The sequence below is a fragment of the Sus scrofa genome, chromosome 7 (genome assembly GCF_000003025.6).
Source record: "Sus scrofa isolate TJ Tabasco breed Duroc chromosome 7, Sscrofa11.1, whole genome shotgun sequence".
NCBI classification, from domain to species: Eukaryota; Metazoa; Chordata; class Mammalia; order Artiodactyla; family Suidae; genus Sus; species Sus scrofa.
The window spans coordinates 26,448,090-26,469,786 of record NC_010449.5 but is presented as its reverse complement, the minus strand read 5'-3'; the positions used below and the strand labels follow the sequence as shown (position 1 = coordinate 26,469,786).

The window sequence follows — 21,697 nt, the reverse complement described above, 5'->3', positions numbered from 1 at the left end:
TGCTTATTAACATAAGCTTTCTTTAAAAAAAAGAATAAAGTGTATCAGAATCAATTAAAAAAGAAAATCAACAGTTGGTGACTTACTCGAGAAACCAAACAGTAAATTAAAAAGAAATTAAAATAGGGAGTTCCTGTTGTGGCTCAGTGGAAACAAATCTGACTAGCATCCTTGAGGATGCAGGTTCAATTCCTGGCCTCACTCAGTGGGTTAAGGATCTGGCATTTTGATGAGTTGTAGGTCATAGACACAGCTCGGATCCTCTGTTGCTGTGGCCGTGGTGTAGGCTGGCAGCTACAGCTCCGATTCGACCTCTAGCCTGGGAACCCCCATCAGCATTTGTTGCTATGGGACAAATCTTCTCACTTATTCCACAGCCAATTTTATACTGTCCTTATAAGGACTATATCGTCCTAAAGATTACGCTTCACTATTTCCTCTTAGGGACCGTCCTGATGTTTGCCTGGGAGTTACTAGGGGGTTGGTGATTCGGAGAAACAGAGCATGGATATTATGGTTGAAAGCCAAGAGGTGAAGTAGGTATCAGACAAAGTGCTCAGGTCCTTGTTCATTATGATTAGAGTTTTCAGCCTCATCCCAAGTTTTAGGGAAGTTATTTTCGAGGGCTTGCAACAGAAAAACTACAAAATTTATATTTAGAGAACTAAATTATGGGGTTGAAGATAGAACAGGAAATCTAATTAGTAAAGTAATGTCAGAAGCCCTGATCAAGAAATAATAGTAGCTTGGACTAAGTTGGTAGTTTTAAATATGAATAAATGAATGTGGATAGATAGATTGATCGATTGATAGATTCTGGTAGAATTGATAGGACTCACTATTTTATCGGAAAGGATGCTTATTAGATAAGAAGAGGTCAGGGGTAAGCCCCAAGTGTCTTTTATGAGAAACAGTTTGCACAGACATCCCATTCACTGATACGAAGAATGATGGTGGAGGAGAAGATGGAGATTGAAAGAGAACCAAGGGTCCAATTTAGATGTTTGAGTTTGGGATTCCTGGAGACATACAAATGGAAATGTCAAACAGGCAATGTATGTATTTCTGGAGTGAAGCCATAGACTCTTATGAGTTCAGGGAGCAACGATTGAAAGACTCAGCATTTACATAGTAGCTAAGGCCATAGGCGTGGAAAGGAGGGTTAGGAACCAGACTCTGGAGAACGCCAGCATTTGAAGGTCAAATAGAGAAGGAGAGGCTGGTAAAGGGACCTGAGAAGTGGTGTCAACACAGACCTGGGAGAGAGAGTGTTCCAAGAAGGCAGGAATGGTTAGCCATGTGAAATGTTGCTGAGAAAACACAAAACAGTGTGAAAAATGCCCTTTAGGCTTGGCAATAGCAAAGTCAGGAGAAAAAGGAAGAATAAATGGAAGTTGGTTCTTCTTGCTGAATATTTGTGTTTGTTATAATTGTAGGAGCAAATTACATTAAGGTATTCTTTTATCTTCATCTTAAGGCCTGTCAAATTTGATTTCTCTTACATGGGTTTGCTTGGCATTCATATTTTCCTATCGTGTGTGTATTAAACTGGGTAAAAGGAAAAAAATTGATTAGCTAAGATTATATGAAAGCTAAGAGAATCCTTTGGGAGACTTCCAAAAAGATTCGACTCTTATTGGAATGTGAAAAAAAAATGCAATTATTGGAGTTCCCTTGTAGCGCAGCTAGTTAAGGATCTGGCATTGTCACTTTGGTGGCTCAGATCACTGCTTTGGTGCGGGTTTGATCCCTGGCCCAGGAACTTCCATGTGCCACAGGCACAGCCCCCTAAAATGCAATTATTTAGTTTATGTAGATGCTCCCCAAATTGATTCTCAACTCAAACTTTCGGTAGATTTTAGGGAGCAATGCTTGTGTACTAGGCACCTTGCTAGACACTGGGGATACTGGGATAGGTAGCATGGGAAGCCTTAAAAGATAAATAATAGTATATGACCCATATAAGATTTGATGTGGCTATAAAGCTATCAGTCATTCAGGAGAGCCATTGAGAGATTCCGCAGACTCTTGGGATCCTCTGAGCTGACCTCATTGACAGAGGAGAGAAGGTGCAGGGGGGCCCAAGAGGTGAAACTGATAAATGGGTTTTATTTTACTTCTGTCTCTAGTGCTGATTGCATCATGTTGCCTTGTCTGTCAGCACTGAATCAAATTGACAGCACTGTTTGTGTTCCATGCATTTCTCTTATTTGACCTGGGTCTTTCATTGATTTGTCGTTTCAAACACTGACCAGGTCTGTTAACTCTATAACCGCTATTACCATGAACTGGGCCTTTTACAAAACAAAACAACCGTTGTAACAAGATAAGGTTTTAATTTTAGTTAGGTGAAGGCAAGGTAGAAGCATTGTTTTAAGAAGAACTCTTTTAGAAGGCTCTCTTGACATTCATAAAAACGTGCCTTATACAGCACATATGTAATACACATTCTATATATATATATAATATATATATAAAACATACATACACGTGTATACACACACACACACACACACACACACACAAAGATCTCTAACATCTTCTTTTGCTTTAGGACTATGCAGGACTAATCTTAATTGTGGAGGCAACACTGAAGAGCATTAAGAACATGGGATTTATTTACTTATTTATCTTTTTTTTTTTTTCTTTTTTGGGCCAAACCTGAGGCATATGGAAGTTTCCAGGCAAGGGGCAGCTGCCAGCCTACCCCACAACGACAGCCACACAGAATCTGAGCCACCTTTGAGAACTATGCCACAGCTGGCAGCAACGCCAGATCCTTAACCCGCTGAGCAAGGCCAGGGATCGAACCTGCATTCTCATGGATACTAGTCAGATTCGTTTCCACCACGCCACAGTGGAAGCTCCAGAAGAGACGATACTATCAGGAAAAACCCAAAATGTACCCAGGTTAATAGAGTCTTAACCTGCCGAACCACAAAGGGAATGTCAGGAACATGGGATTTAAAGTCACGCTTAGGCTCAAATGCTAGTCCTGCCCTTTACCCTGGGTGATCTCAGGCAGGTTATTTAATTTCTATCTCAGTTTTCTTGTTGGTATAATAATCGTTTCCTCACTGTCTTTTGTGAGGATTAAGCGAGACATTGTATCTGCCACCTAGTAGGCTGTTCATGTCACACTTTAAAAAATTTCTATAAAAATTTGTGTTTTCTTTCACTTTTTCCTTTATTACTCTGAATCTGTTTTCACAACTATTTTCTAAAGGCAAAATTTGGAGCTGATTCTACTTATGGTCTTAATGAGTACTTACCTATGATGTGGTACACCTTCATGCTTATTATTTCAACTTACTATTCCTTTTAGAAAATGTTGGATCCAGCTTACTCTTAGAAGACAAGTAGATTAATAAGGATGAGAAAGGGAAGAGAAATGTAACCATAGGAGGAAAAACTTAATTTCTTTGGTAAATGTGATAAAACTTTTTTTGACCTTAGATGGTATGATTTTGTTTGTACCAAGAAAGCCAGATAAATAGTTAGGCGTTTGGTCACATGTACTTTAACTCTACTGAACTGTGTAAACAATGAGGTTTGAAACAATAATTTCTTAGTTGGTAAATATTGAGGATAGACATGGTACATGAACAAATGTTTTGACTGAGGAAGGTGATTGTAGGCAATTCCTTAAATTTATGGAGAACTTGGGGCAATGGGTTACAACAAAACTGAGGATGGCTTTCAATTTGGGGGAAAGTACACTTTACCTTCTTGCTGAGATGAGTTTTAATGTCTATGAATACTTCGGATTTGGGGGCCCTGTGCAATGGAGCTTCATTAGTCCCTGGTACAGTGCAACCTTCCAAATTCAGCTTAACACATTACTTTTGGTGATTCCGTTTCATAATCTAACACCTTTGGTGATGGGCGTTATCCTCAAAATTTCAAATGCAGTAGAATTTGCATGGAAGTGAGGTGCAGTGTAGGTTTATGACTTTCCTGAGATGTCTGGTAGAGGTGGAGGAGACATCAGGAATAGGAAATATAGCAGCTTCTGACTTCATTCATTAGAATGAAGTGTGGATTGGCTGTTCCTGGAAATAGAGAGCACTGCACATTTTTAGAAAGTGTATAATACGAGCTTACCATGTTGGAGTCTGGGATCAGGATTTTATCTTCTGCTTTAGGAATGTGATATATATGACAATTCTGATGAATGAATGAGCTGGGAGGTTTTGGCAAAAGCCTGTGTTGCCATGGCAACTTACAGTGTCTTCTGTAACAGACACATGCAGGATATGACTAATCCTTCAATAAGATCAAAGAGAAGGTCCAGCCAAGTCTATGTTGCACTGAAAAGGGAAAGGTGGCAGAAAAAAGGATTTCGCAGATGATGAATGAGTACTACTTGAGATACTAAGTGACAACTTTGGTTTATTTGCATTGTCAAAATACATGTACCCAATATTCTTTCTTTCCATCCCCATGATTCTAGGAATTATGTTCATTATATTTCTGGATACAGACAAGTTGGTTGGATGTGATGACTTCAACCCTGATTGAAATGTTGTTGTGATGACCAAGCTGCTTCCAATCCTACACATTTTTCCCCAGTGCTATTATTTAGTTTTTAAACAAATTTTATTGGAGTATCGTTGATTTACAATGTTGCACCAGAGTCATGTTTACAGCTAAGTGGATCACTTATAGATAAACGTATACCCATTCTCCCCCCGCCCCATCCATAGGTTATCATAGAACATTGCTCTCTACAGTAGGTCCTTGTTAGGTATCTATTTCGTATATAGTCATGTTTGTACGTTAATCCCATCCCCCTAATTTATCCCTCCCTCTCCCATGGTTTCCCCTTTGGTCATCTTAAATTTAATTTTGACATCTTCAAGTTTCTGTTTTATAAATAAGTTCTTTTGTATCATATTTTATCAGCTTTCACACATAAATGATATCAGAGGATATTTGCCTTTTAGTCCATCTTGCTCACCATCATGAGCTTTCTCTTTCTGTGGCTGCCGAGAGTTCTTCCTCTGCCAGACTTTCCATGTTTTCTCCATGAATTCACGAGATGTGGCTACGGGCATTATTTCTTGTTCTTCACTCAAGTATGCCCTCTACTCTTGGTATCGTTTACAAATTACTCCAGGACCACCATCTCTGTCCTCTTCACAGCTCTTAATGATTCTACCCATTTCCTCCTTCTCCTGGTCCTACTTTTTATCGCTTGTGTTAATTGCTTCTTAGACACTAGTTCCAGTTTGGCCACTTACCACCTAATTTTGAAATGTTACCTAACCTCTTTGGGCCTCATTTGCCTTATCTGTGAGACAAAGACATTGGATTAGTGTCAGCTTAATTTTAGAGGCTGTATGATCTCAACTCTGCTGTATCTAGACAAAGAAAACATGTAAATGAATGAGCCTGATGGTTCCATGAAATGTTATTTACAAAAACAGGCTGCGGGCCAGATTTAGCCTGTGAGTCATCTACTCCAACTCCTGAAGTCTCCTTTCAGTGCTAAGATTTTATAAGAAAATAGAAAGCCATTTCTATTCCTAAAATCATAAGACTAAAGTTTACCCTCAAACTGTATCTTCATTAGACACACTTAATTAAATATCATTGATGATGATGGATAATATTGGCCCTGCAGTCTCTCTCCCTCCAGTACATCTTACATGGTGTGAACATCTAAACACAGAGTCTGTTGGTATAGTCAAGGCAGAGGAATAATTCCCAGTTTTACAGCAAATCATTCTGACCAGAGCATAAACTGTCTACACTTTTGTCATCAATTTCCTCCATAATCCATTTTATAGGTCAAATTAAATGTGATAGTATACTTAGAAATCTTCTTGCTTCTTGAAATATTAGGATAGGGTAGTGTAAGAAATATACCAGAACCGGAGTTCCCGTCATGGTGCAGCAGAAATGAACCTGACTAGGATCCATGAGCTTGTGGGTTTGATCCCTGACCTCACTTAGCGGGTTAAGGATCCAATGTTGCCATGAGCTGTGGTGAAGGTCGCAGGTGCATCTTGGATCTGGCATTGCTGTGGCTCCGGTGTAGGCTGGTAACAACAGCTCTGATTCGACCCCTAGCCTGGGAACCTCCATATGCCATGGGTGGGGCCCTAAAAAAAAAAAAGAAATACGTCAGAACTCAATAAATTGCATTGTTTCAATGATTAATTAATATGAGGGGCACACAATACACAAAATCTTCTCTGACATGTTTCTACCAAAAAATGATCTTTCATTAATAGTCATCTTCTTTAATCGGTGATAAAATCTGCAGCTTCTTGGCAGCGTATATCAATAAAAGTACCCAGTCTTAGATTCGGTGAACTCTGTTTTGATGTACATGGTTTTTCAGTAGAAAATGAAGGGGGATGGGGAAAGCTTCATTTCATTTTGCTTTCCCATGCAGTCTATTTTCATTCGTCTCTGATCTGTCATTGATCAGTACTCTGTGATAGTTCTCCATCCTATTCAACACTGCTATGCTCACTTAGCCTGAGTATTTTTTTAAATGAAATTACTGTCTTCGCCAGAACATTCCTAAGATAACACAAGCCTGCATATCATTGCTTTGCTTTTGATGAAGTTATCTTTCAAATCTTTGTGTGAAGGGGACCTAATAGTCTATCTACAGTCTCACTTTTAGAAGTGAAATCCTATATCCAGTGCAGTCATATCATTGTTATTGACCTAACGCTCATCTGATGCATTCTTTATACTCATATCCTATCTGACTTTCATTTCCTTAATAAGAAGGGTTGGAGTTCCATATCAGGTTCTCTTATGTATTTGTTCCCTGTTTTCCTCCAAAATTTCCTGTTCTATCATAAAATTTTTCACATGTCCACTCTTTAGAAACTTTGCTTTTTATCTGTCTGGCTCGCTGTCCACTAGCACAGAACTGCTCTGCCTAGAAAAAGAGTTTGAATTCTTGTCAGTCTATCAGGCACATACTGGGGCCCCAGAAGTAGCAAATCATCAGAAGCATGGAGACATTTTGATCTACTTGACTATAGTGTTAACATACCTACTATCAATATAAAATAAAACTTTCTTTTCTTCTTGTAACTCCAGATCCTTAGCTGAATGTGAGATATGCTTTAAAAAATTTGATTCCTAATCCATGTGATCTTGACATGTGAGCTAAAATAATAATTGTTCTTATCACAGAAAAGCTCCTGACTTGGCAGAGAGTCTTTTTTATTATTATTATTATTATTTTTTGCCTTTTTTTTTTAGGGCCACACCCACAGCATATGGAAGTTTCCAGGTTAGGGGTCAAATCAGAGCTACAGGTGCCTGCCTACACCACAGCCACAGCAACGCAGTATCCCAGCCACATCTGCAAACTTCATCACAGCTCGAGACAATGCTGGATCCTTAACCCACTGAGCGAAGCCAGGGATTGAACCTGCATCCTCATGGATCCTAGTTGGGTGTGTTAACTGCTGAGCCACGAAGGGAACTCCCTCATTATTATTATTATTATTTTAATAATTTCCTTGGTTCTTTCAGTATTTTACCTGTCAGACAGAAACCCTGAAAAGCCATGAATTCAAAGGTTAATATGCAGAACCACTATTAGTAGAGAGAACTCAAAAGGAGATGAATAAACTCTGTACTTACACTTAGGCAGTGATCAGTCCACCTGGTCATCAGGGACACATCTCTGTGCAGGGTGAGGCACGTCTCAACATTCGCTGCATTTGATGTCCCTCTCTACTCATTTAACCTTGAAATCCCGCAGTTGACCTTGACTCCTTCCCCCTTTCCATCAGTATAAATTAGCCAATAAATGCCATCCTCTTTATCTCCAAAAAAGCTCTCAAGTCTGTGCCTTCTTGTTCATTCCTATTGCCAGTGTACTTGCTCAAAAATATCTGTGGAGGGCTGCCTACGTCGCTTTTCTAGGTTGGCGACACAGCAGTTGTAAGAATGAGCAGCATTTGCTTTAGAGGGCTTTCCTTCTTATTCAGAGGGTCATCATGTCTTGCTTTAATGAAAACAGACAACATTCATCTTAAGCTTTCAATCGTCTCTCCCTGGAAACTTCCCCCGTGCTAGCACCAGAGTGGTCCCTATGAAAAACTCTCTGGATCAGGTTACATCCCATGGTTGGATGACTGTCACAACTTTGTAAATACCAAGCTTGGTAGCCTCAAGTGCTCTTTCTGAGCAGAGCCAAATCTGCTTCTCTAACTTTATTTCTGGCCGTTGCCATCGCTCCAGCCATACTGGACCAAGTGCTGCTCTAAGAATAGGCTGAGAGGAGGTTTCCAAGGCTCTCTTGTGACTTTGCCTTTATTGTACCTCAAATTCTACACTCCTGTTTCCAATTCCAGAAGAATTTCTACTCAACTCTGTGAAAGGAGTCATCTTGACCCTCCCGGTTAATTTCCTCATGTGCAACCCATAGAAAAATTGTAAAACATGATTTTATAAAAGTAGCAATTATAGAATTTAAATTATCATTATTATTTTTGTCTTTTTAGAGCCAAACCCATGGTATATGGAAGTTCCCAGGCTAGGGGTCGAATCGGCGTTATACCTGCTGGCCTACACCACGGCCACAGCATTGACAGATCCGAGCCACATCTGGACCTACACCATAGCTCATGGTATCGCTGGATCCTTGACCCACTGAGTGAGACCAGGGATTGAACCTGAGTCCTCATGGACCCTAATCAGATTTATTTCCACTGAGTCACAATGGGAACTTCTCAAATTATTTTTATACTTGTTTGTTTTTCATTTTCCAATGTCACTCCCATGAGATTATCAACTTTTTGAAGGCAAAAGAAGTATTTTCTTTGTACTAAACAAGTTTGCACATGAAAAAAGATGAATACACAGTGATATACTAGAGATTCTGTGCTTTTGTTTTCCAAAGTGATTATTTATGTGAATATATATATTACTTTAAAAAGTTGTATATTCAATTTTCTCTTACTTACCATTTCTAATATGATCACCACTGGATCTATGGACCTCAATGGCAAAATCAAACAAAACCAAGGGAGAGGAAAAAAAATTTTTAATCTTATACGAAGTACTTATTCAGTTCCAATGATTTTACTGTCTCGACAGAGCTCAAAATAGGGTTTTAAGAAGTCTACAATTGTTTAGCACAGTTATCTGAAAAGAACAGTATCTTTTTAAAAATGAAGATGCATAAAGATAGCCGTAACCTTAGCCGTACAATATCTTACATCATTCTTTAATGCTTTACTCTGCAGAATGTATGGTCTCTCCAAGAAATATTTCGTAAAAGAGTAGTATTCCAGAACTACCTGAAAACGAGGATATAAGATGAATCCGGAAGGAGAGGCTCAAATGCTCATGTGCTTGAAGTGAGAGCTGTGTCCATAGGCTCAGTGTGGGAGTTATCGGTCCTCAGGCATCCCCAGGGAATGTGGTCCATGGACTATGAAGTTCCCGGATTTTTCAATACCAGAATTTCCTCAGGAGTCACTGAGCAAATAGTGGAAACAATTTAATTTAACCATGTAGAAAATAATGGAAAGAACAGTGCAAGTTCATATGACGTTGAATCCCTTGAGGTAAAACAAGCCACTATTAAGGTCTCTCCAGCTTATAAACCTGTGGTACAGTGGTTTTAGATGAACAAGGTTAAGGAAGCAGTCTTGGCAGAGGAGTGTCAAAGCTCTGGTCCATCTAAACAAATGCTTGTGACTAGTCCTCAAATCGAGGCGGGATAAGGGATGGAAAGAAGAGTATCAAGCGTGAATACCAACGAGAGACAAATACGAATGAGCAAATATGAACAAGAGACACAAAGACACCTGATGTCTACGAGATGATATTCGTGAAAAAAATAAGCTTATTTCTAAAATTTTCAGCCTGTGGTAAAAGTCGAATACCACAATTCAGGAAAGCACATTATATATTATACACATAGTATATAGTATATAACACATATAATTATATTATATTATATTATTATTATTACATATTGGGGAAACACATGAAGGGAATCATAGGTCAAATATAGAAGATCTCTCTTCTATAAATGAATAGTATAAATAGTCTTCCTGATTTGTACTAGTTAAGCTTTATCTTTGTTAGATAAAAGTTTTCATTACATAAATGTACCATGATACCAGTGGGAAATAACCTGGAATCAAGTGATTTTCTCACTTGTTTAGAGCGTGGGATATTAAAACAAAAAGATTGACTCATCTGTTTTTCTACCACACTTCTTTGCAGATTTATGGGAGATTTGATTATCATCTTAGGAAAGACAGAGGAAAGAAAAGTTAGCTGAAGGTCGCAGTGCAAACCTTAGAGCCTGTGATGGATGAACCTTGCCTGTCCTTTGACACAGAGGCTGTAACATAGGGGACTATACAGTAGCTTCTGCGGTGAGGTGTGATATTTTCTTTCCAACTAAATTTTGCATAAAGGTTAACACATTTTGTTTATAATTATTTTCACAAGCACCCAAGCCTCTGAAATTAGCAGCTTCAGCAGCCCTACTTTTCTTTTCATTTCTCACCTTTATTTGAGGGAGATTAACTTTTCTGCCCATTGTGAGAATATTTATAATAACTTGTTATTTATAATAACTTACATTCTCTCCTTGGGTTAGAAATGACTGGTACTTGAAATATTATATCTTAAAGTTAAAATAAATAGCAATACTTTGTTTGTTTGTTTGTTTGTTTTGCTTTTTAAGGCCGCACCTGCAACATATGGAAGTTCCCGGGCTAGGGGTCAAATTGGAGCTACAACTGCCAGCCTACATCACAGCCACAGCAATGACAGATCTGAGCTGTGTCTGCAACCTACACCACAGCTCATGGCAACACCGGATCCTTGACCCACTGAGTGGCCAGGGATCAAACCCACATCCACATGGACACTATATCAGTTTTTAACCTGCCGAGCCCACGAGAGGCATTCCAATCCTCCCAATCCTCTCTTTTGATGAAGGCTTACTTACTGGATCAAGCTTGTTGTGTCCAGATACCTCTTTCTTGATTGGAAGTTCTTTCTTACCAGGCTCCTTAGTAGCTTAAGCAGGATTTATCTCAACTTCTCACCATGTATGGTGGGACCTTAGATTAGGGGAACTTCTCCTGCCTATATTATTTTGGAGTGTCAAATGGTCCCTTAGAGTCTTCTGAGTTAGTCTTGTATTTTGTGGAAATAGCTAAGGGAACTAGCAGTCAGTTTGACTGAGAAATACAGGTATCCCGAAATTGTCATGATAGCCATGATGACTAGAAAATGAGCAACTCCAGGTGTCGTGATCTATTGCTTGTAATACATAATGAGCTTTGAAGATTTTGGGGGCACACAGTGTGATTGGTAACTTTTTTTCAATGGTGGTAGCATTTTTAGAAAAGTTATAAGGATGCAAGTGCAATTATAACACTGCAAAATGATTTTGAAAATGGACCAGTTTGAACTTAGACATTAAAGCACCCAGGATATTTGAAACATTAAAATGTTCCAGCCTACTCCTCTGTGCAGCAGGGAACTCAAAAAGACATGGAAATCAGGGCAATAATAAAGAATCAGGGACAAAATAAAGAATTGTTCTTTAGTGTTTCCTAACTCCCAAATCACTTTTTCCCCCTCACTCTTGCACCAAGTGCACCCAATGCATTAATACGTTTTCTTGAATGCCCTAAGATCCTCACCTTAAACCTGTCATCTTTAGGCAACATCACTCTGCTATGGTGCCAGCCTTCTATTCTGTATCCTACAACACAGGGAACTATATCCAATCTCTTGGGGTAGAATGTGGTGGAAGAGAGTATGAGAAAAATAACTTATATACATGTATGATGGTGTCACTGGGCTGTACAGCAGAAATTGGCACAAAACTGTAAATCAACTATAAATTTAGAAAAAAACAAGCTTTCTGGAAAATGGACATATTGAAAATGTTTGAACAACAAATTTGTATCTCTTCTTTAGATGTTTGTTATGTAGAGGCATACCACTTTGGTGTTGAGATTTGGGGTATTAGGGATGGATAGATATGGGCAGAATTATTTTCTCAGAATTCATCAAAGTGCATGAACATAGCAGTTGATATGTTTTCTGCACATAGAACTGATGCCATTCAAGACACCTTGCATTTGGAGACTGTATATTTGTAGGAGAAGCAATGTAACACCTTAAGGAGAACGTGGGGTTTGGAGGCCTGGCTCAATATCTCTTACTCTGTGATCTGGAACAAATACTGTTATTTCATTGGTAAATAGAGCTTGTTAGTAACATCTATGTCATTGGGTTTAGTCAGGGGGAAAAATGAAGTATTATAAGTTTGGACTTTTTTTAATGGTTACCTGCTACATTGAGAATGGTTTCACTTCCATAGGTACATGTATATTGATCATTTCCACATTAGGCATATAGCCACTTTATGAAATAATATATGCATATGAAGATCTCGACATAAATGTTGTTTCCTATGATAACTATCTTTATTTACATTATGATTTTGATCAGTAGTCGTGGAGATTTTTAATTTGCCCATGTAGGGCAGAGTTTCAGAATGTGAGATGTAAGGACAGGAAATATCTTTAAGTTCTTTACAAGCTCTGTATCCCAGCTAACCTGGGACTTATATCCTTTGGTCAACAAGTTTCTAGCCATTTGGACGTAGATGAGTATATTCTGAACAAGTAAATGATGTTATGGTTAAAAAGAAAACAATACTTGCACATATCTTTAGGCGGTGATGACAGTTTCATAATAAAACAGGGTGAGGCAAAGGGAAACAGAAAAGATATAATTCTTTTTTTTTTTTTTTTTTTGTCTTTTAAGGGCTGTACCCATGGCATATGGAGGTTCTCAGGCTAGGGATTGAGTCAGAGCCATAGCTGCCAGCCTACATCAGAGCCACAGCAATGCTAAATCCGAGCCACCTCTGTGACCTACACCACATCTAACTGCAACACTGGATCCTTAACCCACTGAGTGAGGCTAGGGATTGAACCTGTGTCCTCATGGATGCTAGTAAGATTCGTTTCTGCTGAGTCACAATGGGAACTCCAGGAAAAGATATAATTCTGCAAATAATTTGCATTTTATCAAGATGCAACTCGAGCATTTTTAACTGTGCCAATATTTTCTTTTATTATTTTCAGATGGGGCACACTGAAAGGAGCACAGGGGCGGAAGGAAAAGTTTTGGGTATGTAAGACTTTCCAATTGAATTTCTACTGTGAAGTGAGTATTTCAGAATCATCTGGGTCTCTACCCCCTGTTTTGTATTATTTAATCATATCCTAAGTCCCTGAAATATTGTTTGTAATATCGGTATTTTCTCCAGCAGAAAATCCGTTAGAATCATTTATGTTATAATAATAGTTTTCAAGTTCACTTATTTCACATTGTAAAAGGAGAAGCCATAATTTTTTTTCAAAATGAGAATCAACAGAAAAACTTTTGTTCTATTATCATCTATAATAAAATGAAAGAAATGGTTTGAGGAGTTCCTATCGTGGCTCAGTGGTTAACAAATCCGACTAGGAACTATGAGGTTGTGGGTTCGATCCCTGGCCTTGTTCAGTGGGTTAAGGATCCAGCGTTGCCATGATCTGTGGTGTAGATCACAGATGTGGCTCAGATTTAGGTTGCTGTGGCTCTGGCATAGGCTGGAGGCTACAGCTCCTATTAGACCCCTAGCCTGGGAACCTCCATATACCACAGGAGCAGCCCTAGAAAAGACAAAAAGACAAAAAAAAAATTTGTTTTGAGTTGTCTCATATATGTCAAGCAACTTTCTATTCTTACATTTTTGCTACGGATCATGCTTTTGTAATGTTAGTATCATCTATATAGTAACATTTTTTGCCAATTATAAAGTACATGTTTCTTTACTGAGAGCCAATATTCAGTCTAAAAAATAATAGAAAGTTATTTGTAAGAAATTGTCTGAAGAAGATTGGAACATATTGCCTCAAGTATTTGGTTGACTACAATAAACTGATGAATTATCCTAGGTCCGTAGATCATATGCCTTTTTTTCCCCCCAGAAATTAGGTAATGATATTCATCATAGAATTTGTATTCGAATGTATGCATTAGAGAGCATATCTTATAAAATACTAAATATTAAGTCTTGTACTCATTCGAGTAACTCTTGTTGATTAGATTTCTCCACAAGGTGCTGACAAAAGTCAATCACCCAAGTATGAGGTCACCACTTGTATTTGTCATGTTGATCTATGGAGGTGTTATGCTTTTGAATATAATGCTGCTTCTTTGTATTTAAACTGAGCTTTCTTAAATATCATTTCCTTATTAAAATAAAGCTTGAGGTAGCCAGTAATTAACATAAGTGTTCAATTGTTGATATTTATAACATGTGAAAGAGAATATATTATTTTAATATGTACAATTAAGTTTCTGTATGGATTTTTTATTAAATGAATTTAAACTGTTATTCAGTTTCCTAATAATGTAATATTTAGAGATGAAAAACAAGTTCTTTGACTAATATATTCACTTCCAACAGTACCTAGTATAGCACACCTAATAATAACTTGTTGAATGAATAGGAATCAAAGTGCAAAAGAAAACTTGCTGTGAGCCTCTCACCCTCAGTTTCATCATTTTCACCCTAGAGCCCCATAGGCAGAATACACAGGCACACACAGACACACAGACACACTGATTTCATCACTAACTCATTCTCATATATTTAACACATGCATCCATACTACACTTTTAAACTGCCTTTGTCATAATAATTTCCAATTCTGAACTTACTACTTATAGAATTTTTTCAAAAGTAACTATTTCACGGGCATGGGGCAGGATTTCTTTCTGCTGAGACTCTTTTAGATAAATTGTTTAATGTAATAAGCAGGAATATAAGAATCTCACTGAAAATTTAGCATATTAGATTAAACTACATACTTTGGTTGACTTTTTCTTCCACTAAACATGATGCTCATCTTGAGCCAGCATCACATTTGTCGTATTTTTCAATGTGTCCAAAAAGCAAAGCAAAGTGACTGGTACATAATGGAAATATAAACAGGATTTGTTGAATGAGTAAATGAATAACACTAATCTATGCATTCAGGAAAAATTAGTCAAATCACTGAAATAGTTTCATTGTATGAAACAATATTGATTTCATTAAAATAGTAAATCTTTAATATTATTGTACTGTCAAGAGTGCTGAAGGGTCTGAGATATTATCCCACTTGATGAATGCATTTGAGTCAGAAGAAACGGCTTCTTAATTGGTAGTCACAGCCAGGTCAACAGGCAGATGTCATAGCAAGGTCCACACACCTTAGTCTTGCAGGTGGGGTGTTAAGAGGCAATGGAGGGGGAGGGAGTGGGAGGGATCGGGAGCTTGGGCTTATCAGACACAACCTAAAATAGATTTACAAGGAGAGCCCACTGAATAGCATTGAGAACTATGTCTAGATACTCATGTTGCAACAGAAGAAAGGGTGGGGGAAAAACTGTAATTGTAATGTATACATGTAAGGATAACCTGACCCCCTTGCTGTACAGTGGGAAAATAAAAAAATATATATATTTAAACATAAATAAAAAAAAAAAAAAGGGCAATGGAATTTTCCCATGTGGGAATCAGTCTACAACCCATTAAAGAGGGACATAGAATAATGAATTTTCTACATACAGGAGAGAAACAGACCACCTTTTCTTTTCCTGGAAGGAGAGAAAAAATTATTCCATTATGTTGAGATGGAAAATGTCCTGTGTTCTTACCTTAAATCATAGGCATATAAGTGTCTCTCCAAAGGCCCTGTAAACACCAGACAACCTCCAAAAGCCTGGCTTAATCCCCTTTAACATGTAAATACCCAGGAAGTTAATGTCCCGGCCCTCTGGGCATCCTGGAGTGTTTATAATACTACGTTTAGGACCTTGTCCAGTCTCTTCGGCCCCTCTTAGGGAAATAAGAGAAAATTTAATTATCCTTTGGGATCAGATCAGTTAACTAGACAAGTGGCTACAGATGCTCATGGTATATGATGATAAAATATCTCTGGAAGAAGTAAAATCAAATTCCCTATCTTTTTAATCATATATACTTTTTGTGTGTCAGGAGACCAGGTTTTTGTTTGTTTGTTTGTTTGTTTTTTGCTTTTTTAAGACCCCTGAGAAGTTCAGGGAAGTTTAATTTCCCCACAATTGTATATGAGTGTTTCAAAATATTTACAAATAGGCCTATAATTCTGTAAATTATGACAAAAGCAAATGACTTCTGCTACTGAGTAAAATGTATGAAAGAGCAGCAAGCCATAAACTCCACTAAATAAATAGAAAAAAAAACAATTAATTCCCCACACCTATGTTTTTAAAGAAACTAAAGAACTGATTCTGTTCTGGGAGCATTTGATAGGTTTGAGCAGAAGCTGAGGATTGAACTTTCAATAAGCAAAGAGGCTTCTAGGAGAAAGAAGCTACCTGGTTTGGAATTTAGAGGAACCTCAAACCCAGAGCCATTTCTTCCAATGAATGCTAGAAAAGTGTGAGCAGCTAAGGTTGGGGTGATGGAAAGGCAGAGCGAAACCTTCTACAGCATTGCCAAATCCGGGGTAGGAGGCCCATTAAGAGAACCTACAGCACGCATGATACATATAGCCCTCAAAATCTTTGAAACCAGGTATAGACTGAGCTTAATCTGAATTTTTCTCTGTCCCTGCCCCTACTCAGTTCTTGACTAAATTGAGGGAATTAGTCCCTCACCATTTTTGTCTAGGAGAAGAAAAGGCTTATCTTCTTTGGAAAACCATCCCATTGTCAGTCTCTATACAGTCATCCCTCCCTACCTGCTGGTTCCCCATCCACAGATTTGACCAGCATGGATTAAAAACATTAAAAAACAAACAAACAAACAAAAACTCCAGGAAGTTCCCACTGTGGCTTAGCAGGTTAAGGACCTGATATTGTCTCTGTGAGGATGCAGGTTTGATCCCTGGCCTCCCTCAGTGTGTTAAGAATCTGACGTTGCCGCAAGCTGCAACATATGTCACAGATGTGGCTTGGATCCAGTGTTGCCATGGCTATGGCATAGGCCATAGTTGCAGCTCCAATTAGACCCTGAGCCCAGGAACTTCTATAAGCTGCAGATGCAGCCATAAAAAGAAAAGGAAAAAACAAACAAACAAAACAAAAAAAAACCCAGAAACTCAAATTTGGAGAACGTGTGCTACCAGATATCAAGACTTTATATAAAGCTACAGTAATTAAGATAGCATTTTATTATTAGCAAATCGAATTCAGCAGCACATTTAAAGTATCATTCACCAGGTCACATGTGATTTTTGGAAGGATGGTTCAATATACACAAACCTCAATGTGATACTTCATATTAATAGAATGAAAGAAAAATCACATAGTAATCTTAATAGATGTAGGGAAAGCATTTGGCAAAATTTTAATCTGTTCGTGATAAAAACTCTTAAATTAAGTATAAAGGAATGAACCTCACCACTAACATTATCCTTAATGGTAAAGGGTTGCAAACTTTTCCTCTAAGATGAGAAACAATACAAAGATTTTCATTCTTACCACTCCCTTTTTAATGTATCCCTCGAAATTCTTTCCAGAGACATCTGGCAAGAAAAGGAAACAAAAGCCATCAGAAACATTGTCTCTACTTGCATATTGCATGATGTAATATATTTGTATATCATGTTTCATTGCACTTCCGCTTTACTGTAATTTGCAAATTTTTTTTTTTTTACACAAATTGAAGATTTGTGGCAACCTTGGATTGAATAGTCTGTCAGCACTATTTTCCCAACATCATTTTCCCTTTTTGTATCTCCGTGTTACTTTTTGGTAATGATCGCAATATTTTAAACCCTCTATCAGCAAAAATATTTCAACTTGCTGAATAAGCAGTTAATAAGGTGATGGTTAGCATTTTTTAGCAGCAAAGTATTCTTAACTAAGGTATGATATTTTTTCAGACAATGCTGTTGCACACTTAATAGACTACAGTATAGTGTAAACATAATTTTATATGCAGTGGGGAACCAAAAAAAATTCATGTGACTCGCTTTGTTTTAATAATTATTTTATTGCAGTAGTCTGGAACTGAACCTGCAATATCTCCAAGTTATACCTGTTTAGAAAATCCTAAAGACTTCACCCCCAAATTGGCTCAAATAAATTAATTCAGTAAAATTACAGGACACAAAACTAACATACAAAAAAATCAGTAGCATTTGTACACACTAACAACAGATTATCTGAAAAAGAAATAAAGAAAACAATCCTACATACAAAGGCATTAAAAAAAAATACTTGGGAATAAACTTAACCAAGGAGGTGAACAATCTGCATTCTGAAAACTGCAAGACACGATGAAAGATATCAAAAAATTCACAAACAAATGGAAAGATATCCTGTGGTCGTGAATGGGAAGAATTGATATTGTTAAAATTTCAATACTACCAAAAAATATCGATAGATTCAATGCAATTCCTATCAAGATTCCAATGGCATTTTTTACACAAGTAGGAAAAAAAAAATCCTAAAATGTATATGGGAATTAAAAAAGGCCCCATGTAGCCAAAGCAATCTTTCGAAGGAAGAACAAAGCAGAAAGCATTACATTTCCTGATTTCAAGCTCTACCATAATTTTATAGTAATTAAAACAGTACAGTACTGACATAAAAACAGACAAATAGATTCATGGAGCAGAATTGAGAGCCTGGAAATAAAGGTGGAAAAGAAAGTTGCTTAAATCAGAAAGCCAACAATGTGTGGAGAAGATGGATTTGTGTCCCCACAAAAGCAGCTCTAAAGATTCTGCTCGGCCATGAAAGCTGTGGAGGGAAAAGGGGAAGTCAACTTGGCTGATAGAGGGTCAGAGTCATTGACGTGGCCCACTGCCTGCAGGCTGGTCCACTCCTTGGGACCTTTCTTTAGATGCTGTCCTGTTCACAGAGTTTGTTCACACAGTTTGTTTCCGAGATTACCCAAGGGGAAGTTAGGGAAGAGATCTGGTGATCTGTTAATTTCTTTTCTTCATCTCTACTTCTTTGACCTATGGAAAGAACAGGCAAGTCATTTTGTGATCAAAAGATTTGAAGTTTGCTTGGGCCAGGATGATGAGAGCACAGGGGTGTCTGGTTTAAGTTTAGTTACAATATAGTTTTGCTAAAGCCACAGGGCAAAATGGCAGTTTCCTGCAAAGAGCTGCTGACTTTCCTGCCATTTTCTCCTTTTTCTTTTAAAATCATCCATCTCAGTTCATATAGAATAATGCAATCAAAATATAAACTCATCCACTTGCTCTCCTGCTGGAAGCAACTCAACAACTTATCATTTTGACCATTATTTTCTCAGTCTGGATTTCCTTTCCTTTCCTTCTAGCCTCATACACGACGACCCACTTCGGCTTTATTATCCAATGACAACTGTTCTGTTTCATTTCACTGTTTCGTGCTGCTTTATGCTTTAATATTTAAGTTTTTACTGTTTCCCTTCACCTGACTCTCCTCTCCTCCTGTTTTTATCTGGTTAATTTACTCTTAGGCTTTAATATGCATCTCAGGTGGCACTTCCTATGTGACAACTTTCCTGAACCATTCAGATAAGTAAGATGCCCCTCCACTGACCTCAGTAGTATCTTGCAAGTATTTCTCCCTTAGTACTCACCTTACGGTGCTTGTCCTTTGTGAGACCATGTGCTCTCTGAACACAGGATATTGTTTATCTTGGATCCTCCCATGCTTGGCGCCAGATCAATCACACAGCAAAAAGTCTATAGTGTAGCTTTTGTGTCATCTTTTGATGCAGAAGATCAAACCCCCATGCATATGTTACCACTGTGCTTTGTGGGATCCACCAATTCTGGTTAGTGTGAACATGAGTATACATGTGTGTGCATGTAATTTATGAATAATATAACTATTTTGTCCTTATTTAGAAAAGATTTAGGTCCTTAATAATTACAATCTATAATAACTCAAAGGCATATATAGACTACATATGAGTACCCTGTAATTTTATTTTATTTTATTTATTTTATTTATTTTTTTAGGGCCACATCCAAGGCTTATGGAGGTTCCCAGACTATGGGTCAAATTGGAGCTGTAGACACTGTCCTATGCCACAGTCACAGCAACGCCAGATCCAAGCTGCATCTGCAACTTATACCACAGCTCACAGCAATGCTGGATCCTTAGCCCACTGAACAGGGCCAGGGATCAAACCTGTGTCCTTGTGGTTACTAGTCAGATTCGTTTCCGCTGAGCCATGACAGGAACTCTCTATTTTATTTTATTTTATTTTTATTTTTAGGGCTGCTCTTGTGACGTATGGAATTTCCCAGGCTAGGGGTCAGATCAGAGCTGCAGCTGCCAGCTTACTCCACAGCCATAGCAATGCGGGATTGGAGTCTCATCTGTGACCTACAGTACAACTCTCACAGCAACACTGGATCTTTAACCCACTGAGCAAGGCCAGGGATCAAACCCACATCCTCAGTGGGTTCTTAACCCACTTAGCCACAATGGGAACTCTGAGTCCCCTGTTATTTTAAAGGCTGGGTTTAAAAATATCCAAGTATGATACTCAGCTTTTCTCATTTTTTGTTTTTCTGCAGATTGCTGCCAATTCCTGGGGCAAGTCATGGGGAGAGAACGGCTATTTCAGGATTCTTCGAGGAGTAAATGAATCTGACATTGAAAAGTTGATTATCGCAGCTTGGGGCCAACTGACAAATTCAGATGAACCATAACATATCATTAAATTTCCATAAGGCTATGCATTCAAGTAACCCTTTAAATTGAAGTTAAGCAATGTGAGGTTCTCTGTGACAGCAGAATCTCTGCCTCTTCACCTTGTTATTATAACATGCTTGTTTTCTTGTTTCACCCCAGGCTTTTTGCTCCTGCTTCCTTTATATGTAGACACTAACAGAGGGCAGCAAGTGGCTAACTCCCTTTCAAGTCCCCTGCTAGTCTTTATTTCCCTCTCAGGACAATGTTCTTTTTGACTTTGATATTTCATAAACTGTGTGATGGCACTTGTTTTCAAAGTGCACAGCATTTGTCTGCAGAGATGATCTGTTTTCTGACTTTACCAATGAGGACCCCCAAAAGCAATGAAAACATCAATTTACCATTACGAGTTTTTTCCCACCAAATAATGCTTTCTTAATCTAGACTTTGCTTACATTTTGACAAAAAAAAACAATAGAAATAGATTGTTTATCTCGATAAGCTAACATTTTGGTTCTTTTCATTTGCCTAAACTGAACTCACCATCTGAGCTCAAAAGGAGAGTGGCTCTCACAGGAAATAACTCCACTTTTTTTTCACTTAAAAAGTTTTTTTTTTTTTTTGGCGTATATTTATTTACAAAGTTGTGCTAGTTTCAGGTGTGCAGCGAAGTGAATCAGTTGTACACATATATATGTATCTGTTCCTTCTCACATTCTTTCTCCATATAGGTTATTACAGAGGATTGAGTGGAGTTCCCTGTGCTGTACAGCAGGTGCTTGTTGCATATGTATTTCTTTATTTTCTTTTCTTTATTTTATTTTATGTCTTTTCTAGGGCCACACCCATGGCATATGGAAGTTCCCAGGTTAGGGCTCTAATCAGACCTGTAGCCGCCGGCCTACGCCAGAGGCGCAGCAATGCAGGATCTGAGCCGTGTCTGCGACCTACACCACAGCTCACAGCAACGCCAGATCCTCAACTCACTGAGTGA

The 21,697-nt window shown here is 38.1% G+C and overlaps 1 protein-coding gene across 3 annotated transcripts in view; it reads left to right on the top strand.

Moving 5' to 3' along the window:
* TINAG (tubulointerstitial nephritis antigen) overlaps positions 1-21,175 on the top strand; it is a 74,382-nt gene extending 53,207 nt beyond the window's left edge. For 2 of the 3 annotated variants that reach the window (XM_021098515.1, XM_021098514.1), the window contains 2 exons: positions 13,119-13,164; positions 20,586-21,175. In XM_021098515.1, coding sequence (XP_020954174.1) covers positions 13,119-13,164; positions 20,586-20,720 — 181 coding nt within the window. In that variant the 3' untranslated portion in view covers positions 20,721-21,175. The remainder of the gene's footprint in view (positions 1-13,118; positions 13,165-20,585) is intronic. The other variant, XM_021098516.1, reaches the window with a different exon arrangement.